General features: G+C 40.3%; 1 protein-coding gene across 2 annotated transcripts in view; it reads left to right on the forward strand.

Moving 5' to 3' along the window:
* The first annotated feature begins 18,132 nt into the window (after nucleotides 1-18,132).
* Nucleotides 18,133-24,411, forward strand: part of GPC6 (glypican 6) — a 905,632-nt gene continuing 899,353 nt past the window's right edge. For both annotated transcript variants that reach the window (XM_087726482.1, XM_087726483.1), the window contains exon 1: nucleotides 18,133-18,835. In XM_087726482.1, coding sequence (XP_087582608.1) covers nucleotides 18,673-18,835 — 163 coding nt within the window. In that variant the 5' untranslated portion in view covers nucleotides 18,133-18,672. The remainder of the gene's footprint in view (nucleotides 18,836-24,411) is intronic.

Raw genomic sequence — 24,411 nt, forward strand, 5'->3', positions numbered from 1 at the left:
TTATATGCTTTACGGTTCTGGAGATTTCATGATGAGTGAGTGGTACTTGGCTTAGAGAGAGAGAGAGAGAGAGAGAGAGAGAGAGGGAGGGAGGGAGGGAGGGAGGGAGGGAGGGAGGGAGGGAGGGAGAGGGAGAGGGAGAGGGAGAGAGAGACAGAGAGAGACAGAGAGACAGAGAGACAGAGAGAGACAGAGAGACAGAGAGACAGAGAGACAGAGAGACAGAGAGAGAGAGAGAGAGAGACAGAGACAGAGACAGAGACAGAGACAGAGACAGAGACAGAGACAGAGACAGAGACAGAGACAGAGACAGAGACAGAGACAGAGACAGAGATTACCTGTCCATCCAAATATTTGGATAATTTTTAAATACAATACTTTCAGTAGTACTCAAAATGTTTTAAATTGTAGATATTATCTTCAAACTCAATTCTCCTCTTCCCACTTTTTGCTGAAGGTAACCCTCTCTTGGGGAGGGATGAATTTAGAAATCTAGAAATTTATTGTGTTCGTTGCATCCACTCAAAGTTGACTCAGACTGGAGGAGTTGCTTCAATTTGACCAAGGCTCTTGTGGTTTACCTGGAAAACATTTGATCTTGTAAAAAAAAATTTTTTACTAACCCAAACACCTGAACCTTAAATCCAGCAAGTGATATGTTATTGGCTCTGTATGGTGGTAAATCAGGGGTGAAATCAATTTACTTTCACTACCTGTTCACAAATGTGAGCACACACGCCACCGCGCAATCGCAGGACTTTCCGCGCATTCACAGAGCATTAAAAATGGGACATGATGACATCCGGGTGGGTGGGCAGAGCCTATTGCCGCTGCTGCTAACGGTTTGCCCGAACCGGATAGAACTGGGTGAATTGCACCACTGTGGTAAATACATCCTTAAGTGTGGTAGTGGTTCTGCAGAAGAGCATGTACCCTGGTTTGATCAAGTCTTATTCCAGTGCATGAAGGCTGTTGTGGATGCATTTGGAGGAATAGACGTAAACTCAACCCTGAAAAGATTAAGATGCTGTGTGTTTATTGTTTTCCAGGAACCATGGAATCTCTATCTTTAGTTCTGAATGAGGTAGAATCTCTCCAGATGGAACTAGTATGCAATCTGGGGATCTTTCTGGACTCAAGGCTCTTGTTTAAAAAGCAGGTACCAGCGTGGACCAGATTTACTTAGTTCTATAATGAACTGGGAATCCTTTCTCACAGTTGCTCAAGCCTTAGTACAATTCGTGTTTGGCTATTTCAATATGCAATGTGCAGTACAAATTGTAATGTGCAGTGTGCTGTATAAGGGGCGGCTGTTAAACATCACTTAGAAGCTGTAGCTGTTTTAGAATATAGTGGTGTAACACCTGTGCAGTGTGCACTATAACAAATGCTGGTTCAAGGCTAAAAAGCCTTTCATGGCATAAGCCTGGCAGGACTGATGGGGCCGTTATCTCTGCCCATCTGAGAAGTTGGCTATGCTCCAGGTTCCATCTTTGAGACAGTGTCCCAGGAGCTGGATGGTATGCTTTCTCTCTTACACAACTTGCTCTTTGGAACAGTTTCCCCCTGAGAGGTATGAGTGGCCCCAAACTTGCTGTCCTTTAAATGAGTTCTGAAAACCTGTCCGTCTCTCCAAGTCCCGAATTAGAAACTTATGTGGATTCCTTGGGAATTTTATGCTGGGTGCATTAGCTCCAGTATTGGGTTCCTACCGGTTCAGACTGGTTCAGACAAACCAGTAGTAGTTTGGTGGGCTGGGTCGGTGGAACCAGCAGTGACCCAGTGGAACCTGCCACATCCCTGAACCAGTTTTCCCAGCGGCGCCATTGGCGCTGCCACCTTGTTTTTTGCTTCTGTGCATGCGCATAGCAATTTTAGTGGTATTGCACATGCGCACACAGCATATATACATACACACACACACACACACACACACACACACATATATATATACATGCAAGCACGCACGCACACACACACATCCTGTATCCCTATTGATTCCATACAATACATCTTACATATGCATTTCATTCTCTTATATTTCTTATTTCGTGCTGTTTTTGTATCCCATCTATCTTATATTTCCCCCCTCGTGTTAATTCTATGGTTTTGTATTTATTTTCTGGTCTCTTGGTCTTTTTTCCCTCCCTTTATTGCTTTCATATTTTTTACCTCTTTCCTCTAGCCATTTGTACCATAGATTTCATACTAAGTAGTAGTACTCGGATTCCTCTTTGTCTTTTAGTTCTTTTGTGAGTCTGTCCATTTTGGCACACTCCAGTACTTTTTTTAATCACTTTTTCTTCTGTTGGCGTATGTTTTGTTTTTCCAGTTCTGTGCATATGTGATTCTTGCTGCCGTGATTACATGTAGAATTAGGTATTTGATTTTTTTTATAGTTCCCTGTAATTATTCCTTATAAGAATAGTTTCGGTTTTAAATCTATTGGTTGTGTAATAATCTCTTCGAGCCAATTTTTTTATTTTTGTCCAGTATCTTTTTGCAGATGCACACGTCCACCACATATGATAAAACGTTCCGTGTGCTTGGTTACATTTCCAGCATGCTGGTGAACCTTCCAGAAACATTCTTGCTATGTATAAAAACATAGGTTAATTTAAGTCTGGCTATAGCTAAGAGCTATGTGCGTTGTCGTTAATTATTGAAGCAAGAGAAGGGACAACCTGAACAGGTCAGGATTAGGGTTAGGTCAGAGGTCAGAGTTAGAAGCAAAAGAGAATTGAACTCAGAGAGGAAGAAGTGATTTAAGTCCCAGGTCTAACCAATAGGAAGCATGCTATGTAGAGACAGGCCAACTAAGTCTTTTAGATAAAGAAAGGAGACATTATGTAGAGTCTGTCTCCTAATCATCCCTACATCACTTGCTCCTACAGGTTTTATTGGAGTGGAAAACTGGTACAACTCAAAGTGAATTTCAACAGGCAGAAGAGGAACGGATGCTGCTTCAAACCAAAGGTAATCACGTATGTGGGCCATTCTGATCACACACAAACATAAAATCTGTCTCTTTCCATTCTTCTGATTAGAATTCTAGTGTTTTATCACTTTTGTCATTCTTTTGAACTAGGGTTTAATTCATTTTCCCTGAATATACAAAAAGTCCTTGACAAACATGAAACATAGAAAGGTTATGACAAACGCTGTGAGAGTTAGAAGAGTAATTGGGATTATTATTTGCTAGGGTTTATTTATTGAGAGAACTTTTCAGGAGAACAAGAAAAAATTTCTGTCCTTGGAATAAGATTAAAATGATTTGTTAATTTATACCATTCTTTGTCTCTTCTTTCTTCCGGTTTATAGACGAGAAAGAGAAAAGAAGAAAATGTACTGAAATTTTATTACGCAAGAACTTAAGGTGAATAGGTCATTTATTGGAATATATGGCTTACATATTACATGCAGAACAAAAGAAAGAATGAAAAGCAATAAGTAGTTTGTAACACTAAAACTATTCAAAACACACACACGCACACACAGCAATTATAAAACTAATATGTGTGTGTGTGTGTGTAAATTACATGAGTGGTTTTACTGCCCTTTTGTCATTGAGAAGATAATCTCAACCCAAGTTTCTCCTCAATTTATGATGTAGGATCTCATAGTAAAGCCATGCCAGGACCAAGCTAGAATTAGATTTGAGATAGGGGATTCACATGATGAAATGTTTCTCGATGCCTACTAAATCATAAATAACCCTTGTTAGATGTAGAGAAGAGCTGAAGCACAAGAAAAAGAGAAGTAAGGGAGAGAGAATGTACAGAGTATCTTCCTACATTAAGGAGAGAAGGTTGACAAATCGTTTGATATCAGTTGGATATGAAAATGCTGACTGGGGAATTCTGGGGGCTAAAGTCCAGACTTATAAAAGTTGCCGAGATTAAGAAACATTGGGGTAGAGGAATTTAGTTCTACTCCTGAGAACGAAATGGGAAGGCAGAATGAATCTAGGGAAACCAGAAAACATGAGAGACACAAACCAACCCCACTTTAAACTTGAAAAGGAAGTAGTGGAAATTTTGGATAAAATTTCAAGTTTCTATTAATATACCCTATACCTATAAATCTAGGGCTCAGTGGCTAAAATGCTGAGCTTGTGGATCAGAAAGGTCGGCAGTTCAGCAGTTCAAATCCTTAGCGCCGCCTAACAGAGTGAACCCCCATTACTTGTCCCAGCTTCTGCCAACCTAGCAGTTTAAAAGCATGTAAAAATGCAAGTAAAAAAAAGGAACCACCTTTGGTGTGAAGATAACAGTGTTCCATGCACCTTTGACATTTAGTCATGCCGGCCACATGACCATGGAGACATCTTCGGACAGTGCTAACTCTTTAGCTTTGAAACGGAGATGAGCACCAACCCTTAGAGTCAGGAATGACTAGCACATATGTGTGAGGGAAACCTTTACCTTTATGCCTATCATCCTAATATCTATTTTTATGGTATATGTTTCTTAATCTTGCTTACCATTAAGGACTAGTCTCTCTGTCTCTGTCTCCCTCTCCCTCCCTCCCTTTCTGACTATAGAAGGAACTTTGCATGCACAATAAGCAATTTTTTTTTACTAATTGCTGCTATTACTTGCCAGCTTTAAGCAGGAAAATGGAAGAAATGGGTCAAAGTAGGTAAAGGTAACATCAAAAGAGATTAGTTAGTGATGGGAGTAATTCCTGTGCTATGCTTTAAGACATACAAGCGAATATTCTTTATTACAATATTTCTGAAGAAATTGACTCCACTATATGGGAATGTTTTTTTATAGCTGGTTGCTTTTTCTAAGATCAGTTAATTCAAATCCTCCTAACCTTTTAGGAATAATGGGCATCTTCAGCTTTTAGAGAACATGTTGGTTTGATTGGTTTAGTTTAGTTGTGCAAAATTATTACTTGGGCAGGCTTTGGAAAACAAATTCCATCATTGGTTACAAGTAGAGACTTACTGAAATACTGTTTGTGTGTGTGTGTGTGTGTGAGAGAGAGAGAGAGAGAGAGAGACAGACAGACAGACAGACAGACAGACCAAACGACAGACACACACACACACACACACAGACACACAGACAGACAGAGACAGAGAGAGATGTAGTAATGTTTCTGTAGGCTTCCTAACAATTATTCCTTTCTCGTCTGGTTTGAGTAATTGAACTTAGAAATTTCAGTGGAATCAGGAACAGCCCATAGTCCCCCCCCCAAAAAAAAATATTGCTCTGTCTATCTGGCTATTTCCTTAAATTTTTGTCCTAGTTCGTTTTAATCAGATTTCTTGGCTTACATTTTACATCATCTTGGTCTAGCTTAATGTGATGTAGATGACTTGTTTCCTAGTTTTATTTCTGTTGTTCTGGTTCCCTGCACGGAACTTATGATACCATTTTATGGGTGGCCATAAAGATTTAGACTGTTCCTCAGTTTTCACAGCAAAGAGCACACCTGAGCATGAATTCTCCTCTCTTCCCCTATCAGTACTTTTTCACATTGGTGGAGGACTTATCTTCTGAACTATTCCTCTTTTTAATGTTATTTTGAAAACAGAGGAAGTTCAATTTATCCTAAAACATACGAAAGTAAACATCATTCAAGCTATCTGGGTAGGCCCTGACAAACAGAAGCAAATGGAAGAAACAAGAAAATGTTTTTTTTTAATTGGAAAATTACTGACTATAATTTCCATTTTAGTTTGCGCCTAGCCCACTTCCAGTCAATTTTCATTTCAGAGTAGAGTAAACTCTTATGGCACTGAGTTCAGTAACAAAAATAAAGATAGCTTGATGTTTATTTATAAAACAAGCAACAGAAACAATAAAGATATTCCACTGGCCAAAAGGGATATAAGATATGAACAAGAACCAAAAATTTATATTGTCTATTTTTATGTCATGTAACTATATTGAAAGGTACAGAACTTTTCAGAGCCACTGAAATAATCCTTTGGATAGTGAATATAGACAATTCTAAATTGGGATTCAAATAATTTAACAACCGTTCTCTGCCCTAATCACCAGTTGGGTAGGCTGGTCATGTGACTGGGTGGGCATGGCCAACTAAACGTCACTCAAGTTTATGGGTGCTCCGCCTTAGCTGTTACAATGTAATAAGGGTTAACCGGAGAGGCAGTTTCTGTAACCAGGGCAATAAATATTAGGCTAGAAACAACACCAGAATGTTGCCTTCCTGCCTTCCTTACAAAATTAGCTTTGTAAAGTGGGGAAAAAAAACAAAATGAGATTTTTTCCAACAACCGGTTCTCCAAACTGCTTAGAAAGTTGACAACTGGTTCTCCCGAATAGGTACAAACTGACTGAATCCCACCACTGACTTTAATCTTTTATACATAATGGCAGCAAAATAGAAACAGAAAATAGGACACACTATGATCCCTGCATTATTTTGCACCATATAGGGGCATTCCATTTTTTAAAATATGCATTAAAAATGCATTTTTAAAATATCTATGTAAACAAATATCGACTAGAGTTTATTGACTTCAAATCAGAAATTACTCACCTTTTTTTAAAAAAATCCACAAATTAAAAGTTCTGCAAATTGTTTTATTGTCATATGTGTTTTACCATAGTATTGGATTCTTATTATTACCTCTGCTACTCTTCGCTGATTGTACATGACTTGGATAGTGTTTGTAGAAAGGAATTATAAAGTTACAAATGATATATAAATTGCATATCTCCCTCCCCAAGCAAGCATATAATTTCTCCAAAATAAATATATCCTCAAATGTTCCAACTGAGAAACACCAACAGAAAAGGGGGGAAAAAAGGAATTTCAGCACACTTTCAGTATCACGGACAGTCTAATTCAAACAAGCACCATTTGCTAACCTGAAGGGCAAAAATGTGCTATCCCAACTTTTCTTCATTGTACTCTGGTGAATATACAGTACCTTGGTTCATTTCCAGCATAAAATCCACACTAAACGGCTTGTTTCAATCACTCCAGTAAGAATTTTTAACTCTGTTTTGTAGAAAGGTCTGTTTCAGCCAAATGTGGTTTGCACCATTGCAGCATTCTTGTTTGAGCTCCAGACAACTGTTTTGAATTTGAAATGCTTTGTTTGTCCTTCGTTCACACAACATGCCCATCTGAAATATGGTTGGGCTATTACTCACAACCGGACAGCATGATGATAAAGCAGTGTATTATGCACACCCAAGCAATTGCATTAATTAATAAATCATGATTCAATTAACTATGGATTATCCTATGTGAATAAAGACTGTTTCATTTCCTTACTCTTTGGGTCATTTTCTGTTCACTCAAACGCAAAGCAGGTTTGCAGCAATTGCAAGGAATAGATTGTGTATTTATTTATCTTTCTGAGAGAAGAAGGAGAGGAAGTGATATCACAGGCAATGAAGCAGTGATGGGATTCATTTTATTTACTACAGGTGTGGCTTGGTGGGCATGGCTTGGTGGGCGTGGCAAGGGAGGGATACTGTAAAATCTCCATTCCCACCCCACTCCAGGGGAAGGATACTGTGAAATCTCCATTCCCTCTCCACTACAGGGGAAGGTTCCTGCAAAATCCCCATTCCCTCCCGATCAGCTGGGACTCGGGAAGCAGCGAATAGATGAGAGCAGGGCCAGTAAGAGGTGATTCTCCAAATTACTCAAAATTTCCACTACCGGTTCTCTAGAACTGGTCAGAACCTGATGAATACCACCTCTGCAATGAAGTCATGAGACTCACAATGTCATGAAGGATTCAGCAGAAGTTTGTTCTATTGGAGTGTCCCTTTCAATTCTGCACATCCCCCCCTCTCATCTTTATAAAAAGTCAGTACATGTGCTTCATTTTGTCAGACTGTTTATTGTTATTCAGTAGCCAAATACAACATTTAATGTATTTTTCCAGTGTCTCAACATACAAATATTCATATGCATACCATTTCCATTTTTCTCAGAGATTTTACGTATCTGTCCCTAATAAATACTGTTATTTTTTTTTAAAAAAAATTGCAGAAATGCTTCCAGCATACTTGCTTTTGGTACATAACTTTTCCTAAGGTTGGGCCTTTTTGAATTCACCTTTCCCCAAACTAAAGATGACTATGAAGGATTGAGGTCAAAGCATTCCGACCCTCCAGGTTTTGTTCTGACTTCACTTGAAGTTTATTGACATTAGAAGACACCACTCCCACTGTGAAAAAGCCTCTTCCAGTAAGGTCAGCATGCCATGTTGCAAAGCTGGACTGCTTCCAATAAGAGGAGGCTTTGATGTAAAAAAAAACAAAAACATTTTTTACATCTCTAACAAAAGTCTGCTTTTGGGGCTTTTTTACTTTTTGGAGATGGGTTTGATGCACATTTCTATTTGTTGTTGCCAAGGGTGGGTTGCTGCTGGCGTTACTGCCATCTTGCTGCATGCATGTGCACAGTTGTCTGTAAAATGTTCTGCGTACGCGCAGAACATTAAAAACAGACAAAAAAAAACATGCCAGCAATGCCAGCAGAAACCGGGGAACTGGTTTGGAGGCATGGCCAGCCTGGTTGCTGCCGGTTCTGTGACCCAGGCCAACAAACCACTACCAATTCACCCAAACTGGTGCAAACCAGTAGCAACCCACCTCTGGCTGCTGCTAACATAAGCCATTTAATGAGAGGGAGAGAGAAACAGAGAGTCATTATTAGTGGATCACCCCAAATTCACTCTCTCCACTGAATCCTGTGGCAGATTTATTTTATGTTCAGGCATAGAGATTTATTTGATCGATGATCAGAACAATAAAAAAGGGCATAATTAAAAAAAACTGATTTAAAACTGTATGTAAAATTCTAATGACATAGCATATAGCATAACTCACCCAGGCAAAAATATTTATTCTTCATTAGGCACAGATCTAATTCAATAATAATTTGTTTCATGAGCTTTAACATCCGTGACAAAAAAATATTAGCTATATTATTATATGTAATGCTAGGCTTGTTGCCTGATAAGAGAAAGACTTCTCTAATTCACCTGGCATATGTTCCAATAAGGGAGGTAAGAGATTGATAGTTGGCTTGATAATACGTGCAGTATAACAACACATCTTGGGTGGTTTCTGTTGGATCTGAACTGCGGGGAGAAATTATTGTGGAAAAAGGCAATTTGGGTTCATCTACCACTGAGAACTATTGTAGGTAAAGCATTATGGTTAGCTGTGAAAGAACACTCTTGAGTAGGAGTTAGGTATTTCTAGCATATCAAAGAGAAGAATTAGAGGGGACATAATGACTTGCAATATTCTGTCTTGCAGTATTCTTCCAATGTCTTGCAATATTTAAGGGACTGTCACAGAGGATACTCATTCTTCAAAGCACCTGACAGCAGGATGAGAAGCAGTGGATAGAAGATCGTTAAAGACAGTCCCAACCTAGAAGTAAGGTGAAATTTCCTGACAGTGAGAACAATTAATCAATGGAACAGTTTGCTCCCACAGTGATGGGTCTCCAACACTGGAGGTTTTTAAGAGTAGAATGGACAACCATTTGACCAGGATGGTATAAAGTCTCCTGCACTGAGTAGGGGGTTGGATTAGAAGACCTCTGAGGTCCCTTCCAGCCCTATGATTTTATGTTTTAAGTGTGATTAAATAGTTACTTGGATGCCATCTAAGGTATTCCAAATGCTCCTTAATATAATGTAAAATTAATATAATGTGAAATAAGTTCTGCTGCAACATAGATCATACAAGGATCATTGCTCTTCAACAGAACTTTGAGGTATCCCATTGCATACCTCCCTCTATGTAGATGTAATTCCATTAAAGACAATATGCCAGGTGTCATTGGTCAGCCAGTTGCAAAGCCTTCTGGTAGTGGTATTATCTATCCCCCATTGTTCTATCTCACCTTACATTGTTATTATCTGACATTGTTTTATCTTACCAAGAAATAGACGGAGGTTTACTTAGTCTTTGGTTGAATATCAAATAATTTGTTCTAAATAATTTGTTTATGGACTAAGGCAGGGGTGTCAAACTCATGGCGTCATGGCGTCATTACATGACCTATCACGACTTTTCCCCACTTTGTTTAACCAGGCATTGGCATGGCCAGCCTGTGATACATCCAGCCTGCAGGCCACGAGTTTGACATCCCTGGTCTAAGGACAATAGCTGGGTGGATAAGACAAACAAGTTTACTCAAGTTGAGCCATCAAAAACAGAGGAATCCACCCTGTTGCAAATATCCATATCCATATCCATTTAATCTATATCTATATCTAGATAGATAAATCTCTAGATAGATCAATACATCCAGTGGTGGGATTCAGCCAGTCCACATCTATTCGGGAGAACCGGCTGTTAACATTCTAAGCAGTTTGGAGAACCGGATGTTAGAAGAAATCTAATTTTGTTTTTTCCCCACTTTACAGGACTAATCCTGTAAGGCAGGCAGGAAGCAAACATTTTGGTGTTGTTTCTAGCCTAATCTTTATTGCCCTGCTTACAGAAGCTGCCTCTCTGGTTAACCCTTGTAACAGCTAAGGCGAAGCGCCCATTGACCTGAATGGCATTGAGTTGGCCATGCTTACACAATCACAAAACCAGCTGGTCATTAGGGCAGAGAACCGGTTGCTAAATTATTTGAATCCCACCACTGGATACATCAATAGATAGTTACAGTAGATAGATAGATAGATAGATAGATAGATAGATAGATAGATAGATAGATAGATAGATAGATAGATAGACAGACAGACAGACAGACAGACAGACAGACAGACAGACAGACAGACAATAGATAGATAGATAGATAGATAGATAGATAGATAGATAGATAGATAGATAGATAGATAGATAGGCAGGCAGGCAGGCAGGCAGGCAGGCAGGCAGGCAGGCAGGCAGGCAGGCAGGCAGGCAGGCAGGCAGACAGACAGACAGACAGACAGACAGACAGACAGATGATAGAGATAGATAGATGATAGATAGACAGACAGACAGACAGACAGACAGACACATGCATCATACATCATACATACATACATACATACATAAATGTTCCTAATTAGGAGTAGCATGTCTTGGCTTTTACTTTCAAAGATCCTCCTTCCGGCATTACTGATGCATTTCATACTCATTTAGTACATGGAAAATTGTTGTTGGAACCGATTTTGGACAGTTTCTGTTCCTAGACTAAGAAGCAAACAGGAAGGAAAGAAAAGAAGAACATTACGCAGAGGCTCACAGCTCCTACCTTGATAATATATTCTTCCTTGAAATACTTAAGGATGCAAAAAGGCAAATATGTTGTCTCAGTCATTACTGCAAACAGACAGTCCTACTCTTGTTTTTTCTCTCTCCCATTCTTTCTTAAACAAACAACTGTACTGTTCCCAATTTATACCCGGAAACTTTAAGAAGTAGACAAAAGGAAAAAAAAACCAGAAAGAAACAAACTGGCTACAATTTGGTAAAAATAATTTGCAACTCTGTTTTGTACAACTTTATGCAGGTGTTCCTAGCAATATTTTTTTTAAAAAATAATAAGAACAGCAGATGTTCTTTTTCTTTCAGCCAGCCAAAGAATTCAGACACTATGAAACTAACTAGATCTTCTGCATTTCAGTGTCTTTTTTGATTCTCTTCCTTCTAGCTCTGAAGCTGTAAGCCAGCCTATGGAGAGAATCAGGAAAAATGTCCAGCACAGGTGCTGGTCTATACTTGGACCGTTCCTCCTTCTTCTAATGTATCTTTCTTTGGCCAAGAGGCAACATGCCACTCCAAGTCTCTCTTAGCCCAGAGTTTTGCATAACTGTTGGTGCTGGCTCGCCTTTTACACTCCAAGGATCTTCACTTCACATAGGAGCCTAGTTATTTTCCTTCTAACTGTGGGATCCTACAATTGCTTCCAGATGCCTTGGCATATATTTTATCACAACTCAAGAGTTACTTAGCACAAGTTCATCAGGGTTCCAAATATGCCTTCTTTTTAATCACAGAACATTGGATTTCTAATTAATAAGCTTGGTGGGGCACAGAGTGACTCCAAATAAACATACCAAGGAGACTTTGAGCACTCTGTGGAATTTCTGTCTCAGTTCGTATGGGTACCGTAATGTGCTGAACCAGAAATTCTGGTGCTGTGAAGGCTAAACATACCTTTGAAGTGGGGTAAAATGCTCTGAAGTCTGCTACCGCTTCGCTACTGTTTTGCTTTGCGCGTCCATGCACGCTTCACTTCTGCTTAAAAAGGTTTAAGAAGCCTTTTCTGAGTCTGCAAAGGTAAGTAGAACAGCGAGGGCGGGAGAACAGCTATGCCACACAATTTAGATTCACTAAAAGCAGGATTTCCTGCTTTCTAGCTAATATAAATCGCACAGCACAGCCGATTGTTGCACAGCTGATTGGCGGAACTATCGATTTACCCAAATTGGTGGCATTTTTTTTATTACCGGTTCGGGTGAACTAGTACCATTTTTTACTACCAATTCGGATAAACTGGTTTGAACCAGTAGCTTTTCACTCCTGCTTTGAAGCTCTAGTATCTGTGACTAGGGCTTTTCACTGAAAAAGAAATGTGCTAAAAGTGAGGTCACAATATGATACTATTCTTTGGAAGGAGAGCAAAAGCATATGAATTGGTCCAAATCTGTCTCAAATGTTGAAAATAATCAAAATAGTCTAATCGGTTTAAGTTTTTTATTCAGTTCAACACACTGATGTTGCCCAGGGATTCGTGCCAATTTGGAAAATCAGATCAATTCAGAAAAAGTGCCTCTGCAAGTACACAAAAACGTATAAATCCGCTAAATCAGTCCAGATCTTTCTAAATCAATTCAGAAGGGTGAATTTGGAGATTCAGTTCAGAAAGCCAATTGGATTAGGAAATTAGATTGAACTGCTGTTGAATCAAATCTTTGAACTGAATCTTTGAACACAGCCCTATTTTCCAGAGGGCACATTAAGTCTTTCTATCCATACCACATCACAATTCAACAGTAGTCCCCTTATCACTGGCCTTTTAATAAGTTAGCGTTACTTTTCAAAAATGCTTTCTTTGGTGGTAATAGTATGTAATATTCACCAATGATCTGGGGAGCGCTGCATATCCCTAGCTGCTTAGGCAACAAAACAATGTGACTTCCTGCATTGTGCTTATGCACAATTTAGGAAGAATGGCAAATTCTCCCAGCAAAGAGGGAACACATCCTCTCTCCTCCTTAGTCCTTTCACCGACAGGAGTTCTGTTTCATTGATCCATGTTGATGATATAAGCGCCAAATATGATTTACTCTACAATGCTGTGATACCACCTCTGTCATTACAATTAGGATAATGCACTGAAGGAGAAAATAGAAGCAGAGGAACAGACATACAGGAGGAGGAAAGGGTAAAGACTCGTGATTATCACTTTGCTGAAGCAACTACCTTGGCTCTGCACCATTTCAAGGCTTTGGTTTTGACCCAGAAGGACCAGAACATCTGACAGATGCTTTCAACATTGCAGAGGTCAGAATAACAGAGAAGAGAAGCTGGAGATCTAGTTAAATCATCCTCAAGCAGGAGACCACATACTGTTCTGGAAAAATGACTGTCTAAACTCTTCTTAAAAACCTCCAGTGATGGAGCATCCACAACTTCTGTAGGCAAGTCATTTCATTGATTAATCATCAATAAATTTCTCCTTAGTTCTAGATGTGATCTGTCATAGGTTTCCATCCATTATTTCTTGTCCTGTTCTCAGGTGCTTTGAATAGGCTGGCCTCGTTTTCTGTGACAGTCCCACAAATATTGGAAGACTATCATGTTACACCCCTAGTCCTTCTCTTTATAAACCAGTACTTCATGATACTATCGGTATCCCTTTGGTAATGCATCCTAGGACTTCTCTCCATGTAGATGCAGTTGCATTGAGAACTACATGTTGTATGAAGTTGACCAGTTATGAATGCATCTGGTGGTAATGTTGCTTATTCCATTTTTATAGGCTGTGGTCTACTTTGACAAATGCCTTACTGAAGTCCAAGTATACTCTGTCCACAGTATTTCATTGGTCCACTAATTGGTCCACTAATGCACAGTGGTCATTTTGTCAAAGAAGGCAATAAGGTTTGTTGAAAACATGATCTGTTTTTGACAAACCCATATTGGCTTTAGTAACAGTTTTGCTTGTTTCTAGATGTTTGAAGAGCTGTCCCTTGATTATCTTTTCCAGGATTTTTGGGGGTATTGATATCAGGCTGATTGGTCTGTACTTTCCTGAATCCATTTTTGCAGACTTGATTCATCACTTTGTCCCTGGCCAAATGCCAAGACTCACTGAATATCATTTTTTCCTACTCTCTACTGAGAACCTTCACTGTACCTGGACTCTGGAATGCTCTTCCTGTTATAGGGTATTTATGATGATGTTTTATGGGCTCCAAGTGGTGACACCTTGCTTTCCTAAGCCCTCCATGGATGAGAACTAGATCAATGGCCTTGGGGAGTTTATTTTCCTTCTTTTAAGAAGGAAGTTTTCCTGCATCTTTTAAATGTATATGCTTTTTTTGCTGAAGTAATTAAGGTGAGTTAATAATTGGATATAAAATGCTTTGAAAGGGGAGTGTAAGACTAAATTAAATGATAAACACCAACTTATATAATGTACCAGAAATAAATAAAAACACCTGGAGGCAGTTTGGGGAGATATTCGGGTTAATTAGAAATGTTGCATTTGTTCCTATTTTATTTCCTTTGTCCTCTCCCCCTATGACAGTTCCATTTTTTAACGTTTTTGCAAATTAATGTATCCAAATATGTTCTGCTCAAAATAGCCAAATTGAGTTTGCATGATGACTTAAATTCCCGCAGTAGACATTTCATTTTTTCCATGTCATAAGGAAAAGCAACACCATTAATTTCCAAATGGTGATTGAAGAAGTGGCTCAAGGAAGTGAGCCACGTTGTGTGTGGTATATAAGGTTTGAAGGATTTTGTGGGGGAATGCACATCACCTGGAGCTACTCCATTAATTACATATAAGGCAATCGACTGATTAGAAAAAAAAAGTTGAGCATAGTTTTTAACTATAATCACTTTGCTGAAGTAAGTTACTGTATTCCAACATATGCATAAGCATTATCACAGACACCGCTTAATCTCTGAAAATTAAGTCAGTGTCAGGAGCAGAACTATGGGGGGGAGCAATGGGGTCCTATTTATAGCCCTCCTTAACTTTGTTTCCACTTCTGTTTTCTTTTTGTTAAGTTCAGTACCAACTCCTACAGACAAGATGGAGGAGATTTGATATAGATCTTGTATTATTTTGTATGGTGGTAAATCAATAAGGACAGTCTCTGTTGCTTAATTTTACTGTGCCAGCTGCTATTAACGACACAAAAGAAAGAAAAGAAGGATGGCAGCCTTGATTCCTTCAGTCTTTCTTTCAAGGGGAGAGAAGCCAAAATCTTAACATGAATCAGGCATTAGTCAAACAAAGCCTCCCACTCCCACCTATAAAAATCCAATCTGTCTTGAAATGGGAGCATGGTTCTAGGTTTGCTAAGAATATAAATGTGAAGGCAGGTATTTTTTTCCTCTCTAATATTCTTTAATGGGCCATTTCTTACATTCAGGCTCCCTTTATCTTTCAGATAAATACCACAGCTAAAAAAGGGCACCCTTCGATTAACATTCTCTTTCTTTCTATCAGAAATGTGATATCTGACTATCATTGTTTATCTGTATTCTAATTTCAAAGAGTGATCAGATATGAACTGTGGGCATTCAGCCACAGGATGGCAGCAAAAAGCTACACAACAGTCAGGCTCCTTGCTGCCATCTAATGTTTGAGTAAAGGCTTGCACCTTAAATCTGGTAGCCCAGGTGACAATTTCAAGAGAGCTGAAAGGAGGCTGCAGGGTGGGAGGGTGGGGAATTGACCATTAGACCTGGGATCCTTTCTGTCCCCCCAAAAAGGCAAACCTAAGGATCAGATTGTGTCCTCTTGGTTTTCTTCAGGTGTGTGAGGATTTTTCCCTTAGAAAAGGGAAAATAACAGCTGTTCTTTCTCATCGTTTTAGCCCTGCAGCTGGGTGGATCGGGGCCTTCACAGTCACTCTCCATGACTGTACAAGTGTTTCCTTTCCATTGAGTGGGACTCCCGGTGATCTCATGGACGTGTGTAGTAAGTTTCCTGGACTTCTGTAGGGGAAAATTTGTCCCTGTTTTTTTTTTCTGAGATGTCTTTCAACTTCCAGTGTAGCCCTCAGCCTAAATTACTCAGCTCCCACAATACTTGGAGAGCCTGGGCTAAAACAGGGTTGGGAACTTCGAAGTAAATGGAGATTTTACAGTATCCTTCCCCTGCCATGCGCACCAAGCCACACCCACAAAACCAGTGGTAAAAAAAAAATGATTCCCACCACTGTTCCATGGGACAGGGCAACAGGGTGATAGAAAAAGAAAACGCAGCGTGGCTGCATCTCCTTGCCCACTTGTTTTTTTACCTCTGGGTAGTCACTGGGCCAAACCAGATGTGGCGGGTATGGTTGGTTTGAAAATCCTCCCTTACCCAGCCCTCTTTGAGTGGCCAACCCAACAGAACGCCTTCCCCATCAGTGGACTGTCCAAGAGGAGTTGCCCCATAAACAAAGAAAAGGGCAGGGGAACACCCAGAGTATGAGAGAGAATAGCTCCCATTCCCTCCCCACTCCAGGGAAAGGTTACTGCAAAATCCCCATTTCCTCCCGATCAGCTGGGACTCAGGGGGCAGAGAAGAGATGGGGGTGGGGCCAGTCAGGGGTAGTATTTACCGTTTCTCCAAACTACTCAAAATTTCCGCTACCGATTCTCCAGAACTTGTCAGAACCTGCTCAATACCACCTCTGCCATGGATGGATTGGGTGTGTGTGTGTGTGTGTGTCTGCCAGAAGGAGAAGAAAGCAAAGTTGCCCCTCTACTGTTCCCCCCCACCTTTAAAACAATCCTGGCAGTTTTAAGCCGCCCTTCAGCAGCCCTTTTGGGGAGGTCTCTCTCCCAAGCTGCCCTTCTCCCCAGATGTGCTGAATCTGTAAAGCACCAAATTGGAGGTGCCCGATGACACCCCTCCAAACTTTTCCAAGGCCAGAGGCGGCTTCTTCCCTCTTTCTTTCTTTCTTTCTTTCTTTCTTTCTTTCTTTCTTTCTTTCTTTCTTTCTTTCTTTCTTTCTTTCTTTCTCTTTCTTTCTTTCTTTCTTTCTTTCTTTCTTTCTTTCTTTTTCTTCTTTCTTTCTTTCTTTTTTTCTTTCTTTCTTTCTTTCTTTCTTTCTTTCTTTCTTTCTTTCTCTTTCTTTCTTTCTTTCTCTCTCCCTCCCCCCTCTCTCTCCCTCCCCCCTCTCTCTCCCTCCCCCCCTTTCATTCAGATATAAGTATATACAAGATTATGAATATATGAAATGGATATGAATAAATGGGGTTGTTAGGACAGGGATGGTAGGCATGTTGGTGCGCTTATGCCCCCCTCCCCTTTATAGACCTCTTAGGAATGGGGTGCGGTCAACAGTAGACAGTTTTAGGTTAAAGTTATGGGAGGTTGGGGGATGTAACGCCAGGTAGTGGATTCCAGGCATTACCACTCTGTTGCTGCAACCGAGTTTGGAGCGGTTTACCTCAAGTTTGTATCTAGTGTGTGCTCATGTCTTGTTATGGTTGAAGCTGAAGTAATCACGGGCAGGTAGAACATTGGAATAGATAATTTTATGTATTACGCTTAGGTCAGACCCAAGACAACGTCCAGTGTTCATTCCCGGGAAGAGGGGGGGGGCAGGAGAAAGAGACATTCTTCACAGCCCAACGTATCCCCCCCCCCGCCCAACCACATCGACTCCTCCATTTAATTTGGGGAAAGGGGGCACACACCGAGAGAGTGAGTGAGTGTGTGAGGGGAAAAAGAAAATCCGGCCCGGGTTTTCCTTCCCGCCCTTCTTTCTGTAAGCCGGCTCTGCAATTTGGAGCACGTTTCGCTCGCGCTGCCGTGTGCGCGTCCGCAGCTCGCTCGGCTGCTCCGGGTAGCCTCGCGCGCGGCAGAGCCGCGGCTTCCCTCTGATCTCCGGCGAGGCGAGCCTCTCTCTCTCTCTCTCTTTTTTCTCCCCCACCGCTTGATGTCTGCCTCTCACCCGGGCGAAACGCGTCTCGCCGCGCCAGCCAATCCCCGCTTTCCCGCGCGGCGCTTCCTCCCCGCTGCCTTCAACCTGAGAGCGCGGCTCGGTCGCCTTCGCTGCTCCCTCGACCGGGCACCCACGGCCCCGCGCAACCCGGGGCGTGGGGGAGAGACTTGAAACCCCCCTCCCCGAGGACCCACGGGAGGAGTGGGCGAAAGAGGAAGCGGGGCAGCGGCTCTTGGCGCCCTTCGGCTCGGGCTCCCATCCCCGTAGCTGGCTGCTCAAAGTTTGCGGTGCTCGCTCGGGGAGGTCTTCGTGGCGCCTAGACACGCGCGGGTGGGATCTCGGGGAAGGCACTTCGCGCTGGAGGGCTCCGCTTGGCGCCTTTTGGAAGAAGAAGAGGAGGAGGAGGAGGAAGAAGAAGAGAAAGAAGAAGAGGGGGAGGAGAAGAAGAGGAACCGTTCCCGGGGATTTATTTTTCCAGTGGATTTGGCGTCTCTCCCTGTTTTTTTTTCCCCCCAAGCCAGCGGGTCGGGTCTTTTTTTGGGGGGGATCCGTATTTTTCTCTTGGAAAGAAAATTTGGGGAGCCAGCATGGTTGCCGGGATGGGGGCGCTGCTTTGGGCTCCCCTCGGGCTGTTGCTGTCACTTCGGGCCGGAGCCGCTGACGTGAAAACGCGGAGCTGCGGCGAGGTGCGGGAGGCGTACAAAACGAAAGGCTTCAGCCTGGTTAACATCCCCTATCAGGAGATCGCAGGTAAGGCACCTGGGGAGGCGGCGCGGACGGGCGCGGGGCGATGGAGCTTCTCTTTTGGGGGTGCCTTTGGCGGCGGCGGTGTGTTTGTGTGTGTTTCCTTTTTGGCGCTGCCCACCTTCTGGATTTGACTTTTCCCTGGATCTCGCCTTCCTCCGTAGCGGTGGCTTTCTCCCCTCCGAGCCGCGCTTGGGAGCAGTTGAACTAGCCATGAATTGCTTCATTGTGCAATGAATAGAGAATCCTTTTTGAAAATTTCTAAAGCGACTTTCAGGAGATAGACAAATTGGGAGAGGGAAGAGAGAGGCAGAGAGGAGAGGCTTGGCAACAACTTTCTTTCCTTCCTTCTTTTCCTTCCTTCTTCCCTTCCTTCCTTCTGTCCTTCTTCTTTCTTCTTCTTTCTAAAACTAAAACTTGGGGCGGGGGGAGTCCCTGCTGGGAAGAAGGAAAGAAAAGAAGGATGGAAAGAAGGGAGAAAGGAAGGAAAGAAGGAAGGAAAGAAAGAAAAGAAGGAAAGGAAGAAAAGAAGGAAGAAAAGAAAGAAGGAAGAAAAGAAGGAAATAAGGATTTCCTTCTTTCGTTTACTTTCTTTCCTTGTTTCCTTTGTCCATCTTTCCTTCTGTCCTTCCTTCTTTTCTTCTTTCTTTTTTCCCAACAGGGACTCCCCCTTCCCCCGAAGTTTTCAGTTGACTTCAAAGAATTCAACAGCTGGAATACAAGCAGTTAGTTCTCTTCTACAATCTTGAATAACATTGTCCATGAGTCTAGCATTAATTTATAAGCTCCCAGGTTACTATGGAACATATGCATAAAATTCTTCAGCTTGAAACTCGAGGAACCTTACAGGGCTTCAACTTTTTAGTTGTCCACAACCAGTAACAATTGTCCTTTGCCAGTAGGGTGTGCTCTTTATCATACAGGAGTCCTACTGCCTCTATTTGACAAAACACCTGTAAAAGATACATTGCTTCCTACACCTGAGGGAGATTGAAAACACCAGAACATTAGAAAGTAAAACAACACAAAACTGGGTAGATAAGTTATTGTGAAAGACATGTCTTTAAATTGTGTCTTTATATATGTATATGTATGTCCATTGAAATTTCCCTTTTCTATTTGCACAATTATGGCACAATGTGTGAAGTTTCTGGCTTGGGCTTCTGCCTTTTTCATTGTAAGCCAAACTGTATTCTTTCTATGTATGGGGACAATCTTTAAGCCACTTTGGCAACAAGAAATGATAGGAGTTGTAGTCCCGTTATGCCCCATTAAGACTGGGAGATGCTGTAGTGCTCTCATTGTTGTCTCTCCCAGACTTGGTTGAATGAATGCATGACTAGTGGGGGGGGGGGGGGAGTTGTATTTGTGAGTACTAGAATTAATGGGTGAAACATGCTGTCCATAATTTTCAAAACTGAATGAAACCCCTCATTGATATACACTGAGTTTCATACACCATCTTCCAGTGAGTCTCCTGTAGAGCTGAATAGCACACTGTAATAATGATTTTTTTTTAATGGATGTAGTAGTCATTTTTAATGTCCCTATAAAATAGAAACAAACATATGAAATTAAAATGAATTTTACCCTTCTACCTTGCCCTGTTCCAGTTTGATTAATTTCATTTGAAGTGGCTTGGGTAAAGTTGTAAACTGGTGTCCTTTCCCAGATTGAATTGGGCATGAGTATATTTGGAGGAGTGAGTTTGATGTGGTATTAATTATGCAATTCATTCATACTTAGATAGATAGATAGATAGATAGATAGATAGATAGATAGATAGATAGATAGATAGATAGATAGATAAAAGTTTCAGCCCAGATATTGCTTACTATTTACAATGGAGCAGGGATTTAAAACTCTCTTCTTGAGGTATAGAGTAGCTTAGGGAAGATTTTTCTTAACATAATTGATTTTCTTTCCCTTCCTTGTGGTGCTAACGTTTTTCAAGGTCTTCTCTTGTTATTTTTTTTAAAAATATACAGTAATTGTACCCATATTTGATCTCATAGTTGCACCCATAATTGTACCCTCATAATAAGACCTCTCAACATTTTTTGAGACACACTTCTGATTATAAACAATCAAAACAATCCATGCAGTTCTCAGAAAATATTACAATTATGTGTGGTATACTTGTTATGTCCTATTCATAGCGGAGGAGAAAAAAATCGCTGGCTTGTGTATTTAGGGTTGGAGACTAATATTGAATTGCACAACTTTTCTCAACCAATGAAAGGAAGCTGTAAGATTTTCACAAGAAACGGAGGCTGTTTCAAAATTGTTATTTTGTGTATGAGTAAAAACACGGCAGTCTTAAATTGTGAGTGAGTGCTGATCTGGTCTGACTTGGCATGTGGAGCTGACTTTGAGGTCATTGGTTCAGCCTGTAGCTATATAGATTAAAGTCTGGGTTGATATAATATAAAGCTCTAGTTGGCAGAAGCTGAAATGGTTGGAGGAATAATTCTTTTAGCTTCTTTAAGAATAGTTTGAAAGATGCAAGCCACATCCTTTCAAGGTTTTTTTTAAATAGACTATTGTGTAATTTGTTTATTCAGTTCTTAATTGCATTTATATCCTTATAAATTATATCTTTATATGTTGGGTTGCAAAAGAAAGCACTTTGTGGTTGAGTATATCTTCTTGGTCCGAGTCCAACATTTTAATAGTTATAAGGGAGAATTTAAACAGCATTGTTGGCCGGGGGGGTGGGGGGTGAATTCATTTTTACTACTTCACTGTTTCTTTGGAGGTCCAAATAACACCAAAGTATTTCAGCCATCTCAGTGGTGTGGAGCTGTGTTTTTCTGTTGCCCTTTCTAATGAATTTCACATAGATTGCCTTCTAATGCAACATCACCCCAACTTTTGGGGCACCAGAGACCAGTTCCACGGAGAGAGATTTTTCCGTGGACTGGAGTGAGCGGCATATGATTTCGTGTGCTGCCTGCATCCCGCAGATGGGGCTTTTCTTGTTTGTGCAGCCTGGTTTCTGTTTTAATGTAATCATTTGTGCAGAAATTCAATTGTCTCTCATGCTGTAAGTACAACCACAGTTCTGTGACTCCCTGTGCTGGCTTAGAGTCACAGCATCAGAGAATGTGCTGGTCTGGACCATTTTAGGAAAACAAGTATATTTTTATGGAGTAAAATTACGGTATGTCCCTTTTTGACAGTGGCTGGGAGAGAAATATTACAAGCAGAACTAGTTTGGTTATAAATCAAATTGGGATTCTGGAACCCAGGTGGAAAAATGACCAACAAAAATCAGAGAGCTTCAACTTTTCAGGAATGTTAAAATTCTTGTTTTGTTCTGGTTTCCTACTTTATCTCTCTCTTTCCACCCCACCATTAACTTGCTAATGATTTATAGCATATATTTCTTTAGGCTGAATTTAAAAGTGTTCTCCAGTCAGGTTTTCCCTACAATAATTGTTCTTTTCTTTTAAGTCAGTGTTAGACAATGTCCTCTTAATACTCTGCTCCTTATTATTATTTATTTATTTATTTTCAAAAGCATTCCTGCTAAACTAGCTTGTCATTTTTATCCAATAAACTTCATACCCCCTCTCAGCTCCTCTGATTTAGGGATGACTCCTACCACAAAGCCTGGAAAAGCTTCCATAATTGATGTTGAAGTATTCACAAAGTAGCGGAAATAAGTGGTGGGAAGACTAATAATCAGCCTTTGGTTTAAATACTGACATTAATCAGTGTTAAATCCGATATTGCTTTTCAACTTTGTCTTAAGATTTCAACACCATCAGCTCCCCTCTGTGGTGCGTGGAATATGAATATTGCTGCTAATCCAAGTGGATTCTTTTCTTTTTATTAAGCTTCATAGACTTTTGGGTTCTGTGGGTTTAACTCCAGTTGATGCAAGTTAATGGAAACATTTCAGTTTGATTATATCTATTTGAGGGAGAGGTTGGGTTGTTTTAAGGGAATATAATTAGCGGTATGGTCTTTTGTGCCTAGCACTGAGTGCTTTGATTAAAGGAAAACTAGCTTGGAAAAAGACACTTGGGCATTAAATGTTGCGATTATTATTTTGCCACCACCTGCGATAATTCTTTTGTGACCGCCCACAGCCAATTTAACCACTTAATGCAGATATTATCTGTGCATCTGTTTTTGTTACTCCTTAACGAGGTTATATATAAATCAATTAATTCAGGTGTTCATGCGCAACTTTAATGATGCTTCAGGTTTTGGAGAATCTGAAATGAATAGAATATAAACAAATAACTGGCTGTATCTTGACTTTTTCTTAATGTGGAGTTTTAGGTGTGGGTGCACATGATTATATGTTAAGGTGCACATGCTTAGATTTTTCAAAAAATAGTCGTAAGATGGGATACCTATTTAAAAGAGATTTGTTATTCATTTCATAATATAAGAGGAAGGAATTGAGAAGTTTACTTTTGTTAGAATAAACCAAGTGAAAGTTATTGGGGCTTTTTTTTTAATGAAAGTCTTAAAAAGGGATAATCTAGTTCTTCTATGCCTTGTAGAAATACCACATCTTATTTGTTTTCTAGAAAACCACATGGCTTATATGGAAATAAAGAAATAAAACTTGATTTAAAGGTGTCTTAATTTTTATTCTCTAAAACGTGAATGGAAGACAGACTTAAAAAAGGATAATAACCAATTTGTGCTTTCATTTAACTGGAATCAAAACACATAGAGATGAATCATAATGGATCTTATATTTCTCCTAAAGACCCTTGAGTGCATAAAATGTTTAAAAACTCAGATACTCAAACATTGTCATTCCTTTTGACTTTGTATAGCCAAGATTTCTCAAATTTTTTTTATTCTAGATGATGATACAGCACAGTGTCATGTATAACAGTTTATGATTTAGTATTTGCAGCATTTTTTGCCTTCTCAGAATATTGTTTAGAAACCACAGCCATTATCTAGCAGAATGCTTACTACTTTGCTGTCCTATTAAACTGATGTTAAATTGTTAAGTGTAACTTTTTATGCGCCAGCTAGCAAATTTTGAAACAGAACACATACATCTAAATCTGTTCAGGGATTTCTGCATGAAGAATGTGCTGCGTTGCAAATTCTTTGAGAGTCCTGGATGGCTAAGCAACATTTTCATTCTGGAAAGATTCTGCTTCATAACACAACATTCTGCAAGAGATTTTCAAATTCATTCCCTCTCTCTCTCTCTCCCTCTCCCTCTCTCTCTCTTTCTATCGCTGTCCTCTGAGCTACATATGGATCACGCAGCAAGATAGCAATTCTAAAAATAAAAACAATGCTACAAAACAGGACAAATTCAGTGTTCAAGCCAAATCATTGTCCATTGTACAACTCTGTAGAAGAGTTGTGGCAGCTTCTGAAGTGAGCATCTCATGGTAGAAAACCTTCAAATATTACTCAAATGAAGCAGTTTGCCATGGAGAAATGCACAAATTCCTGCACAGAGCACAAGACACTAATTACCAATTGTGGTTAATTGTTTGGGCACAGATATGGCAGTTAAAGATAGTGTGACCAGTCATGTAAAGAAACAATGACATTTTTAGACTGGCACATTGCATGTTGGATGACTTTAC

This window comes from Thamnophis sirtalis, unplaced genomic scaffold (genome assembly GCF_051295495.1).
Source record: "Thamnophis sirtalis isolate CommonGarterSnake01/CBP01778 unplaced genomic scaffold, rThaSir2_p1.2 scaffold_12, whole genome shotgun sequence".
NCBI lineage: Eukaryota > Metazoa > Chordata > Lepidosauria > Squamata > Natricidae > Thamnophis > Thamnophis sirtalis.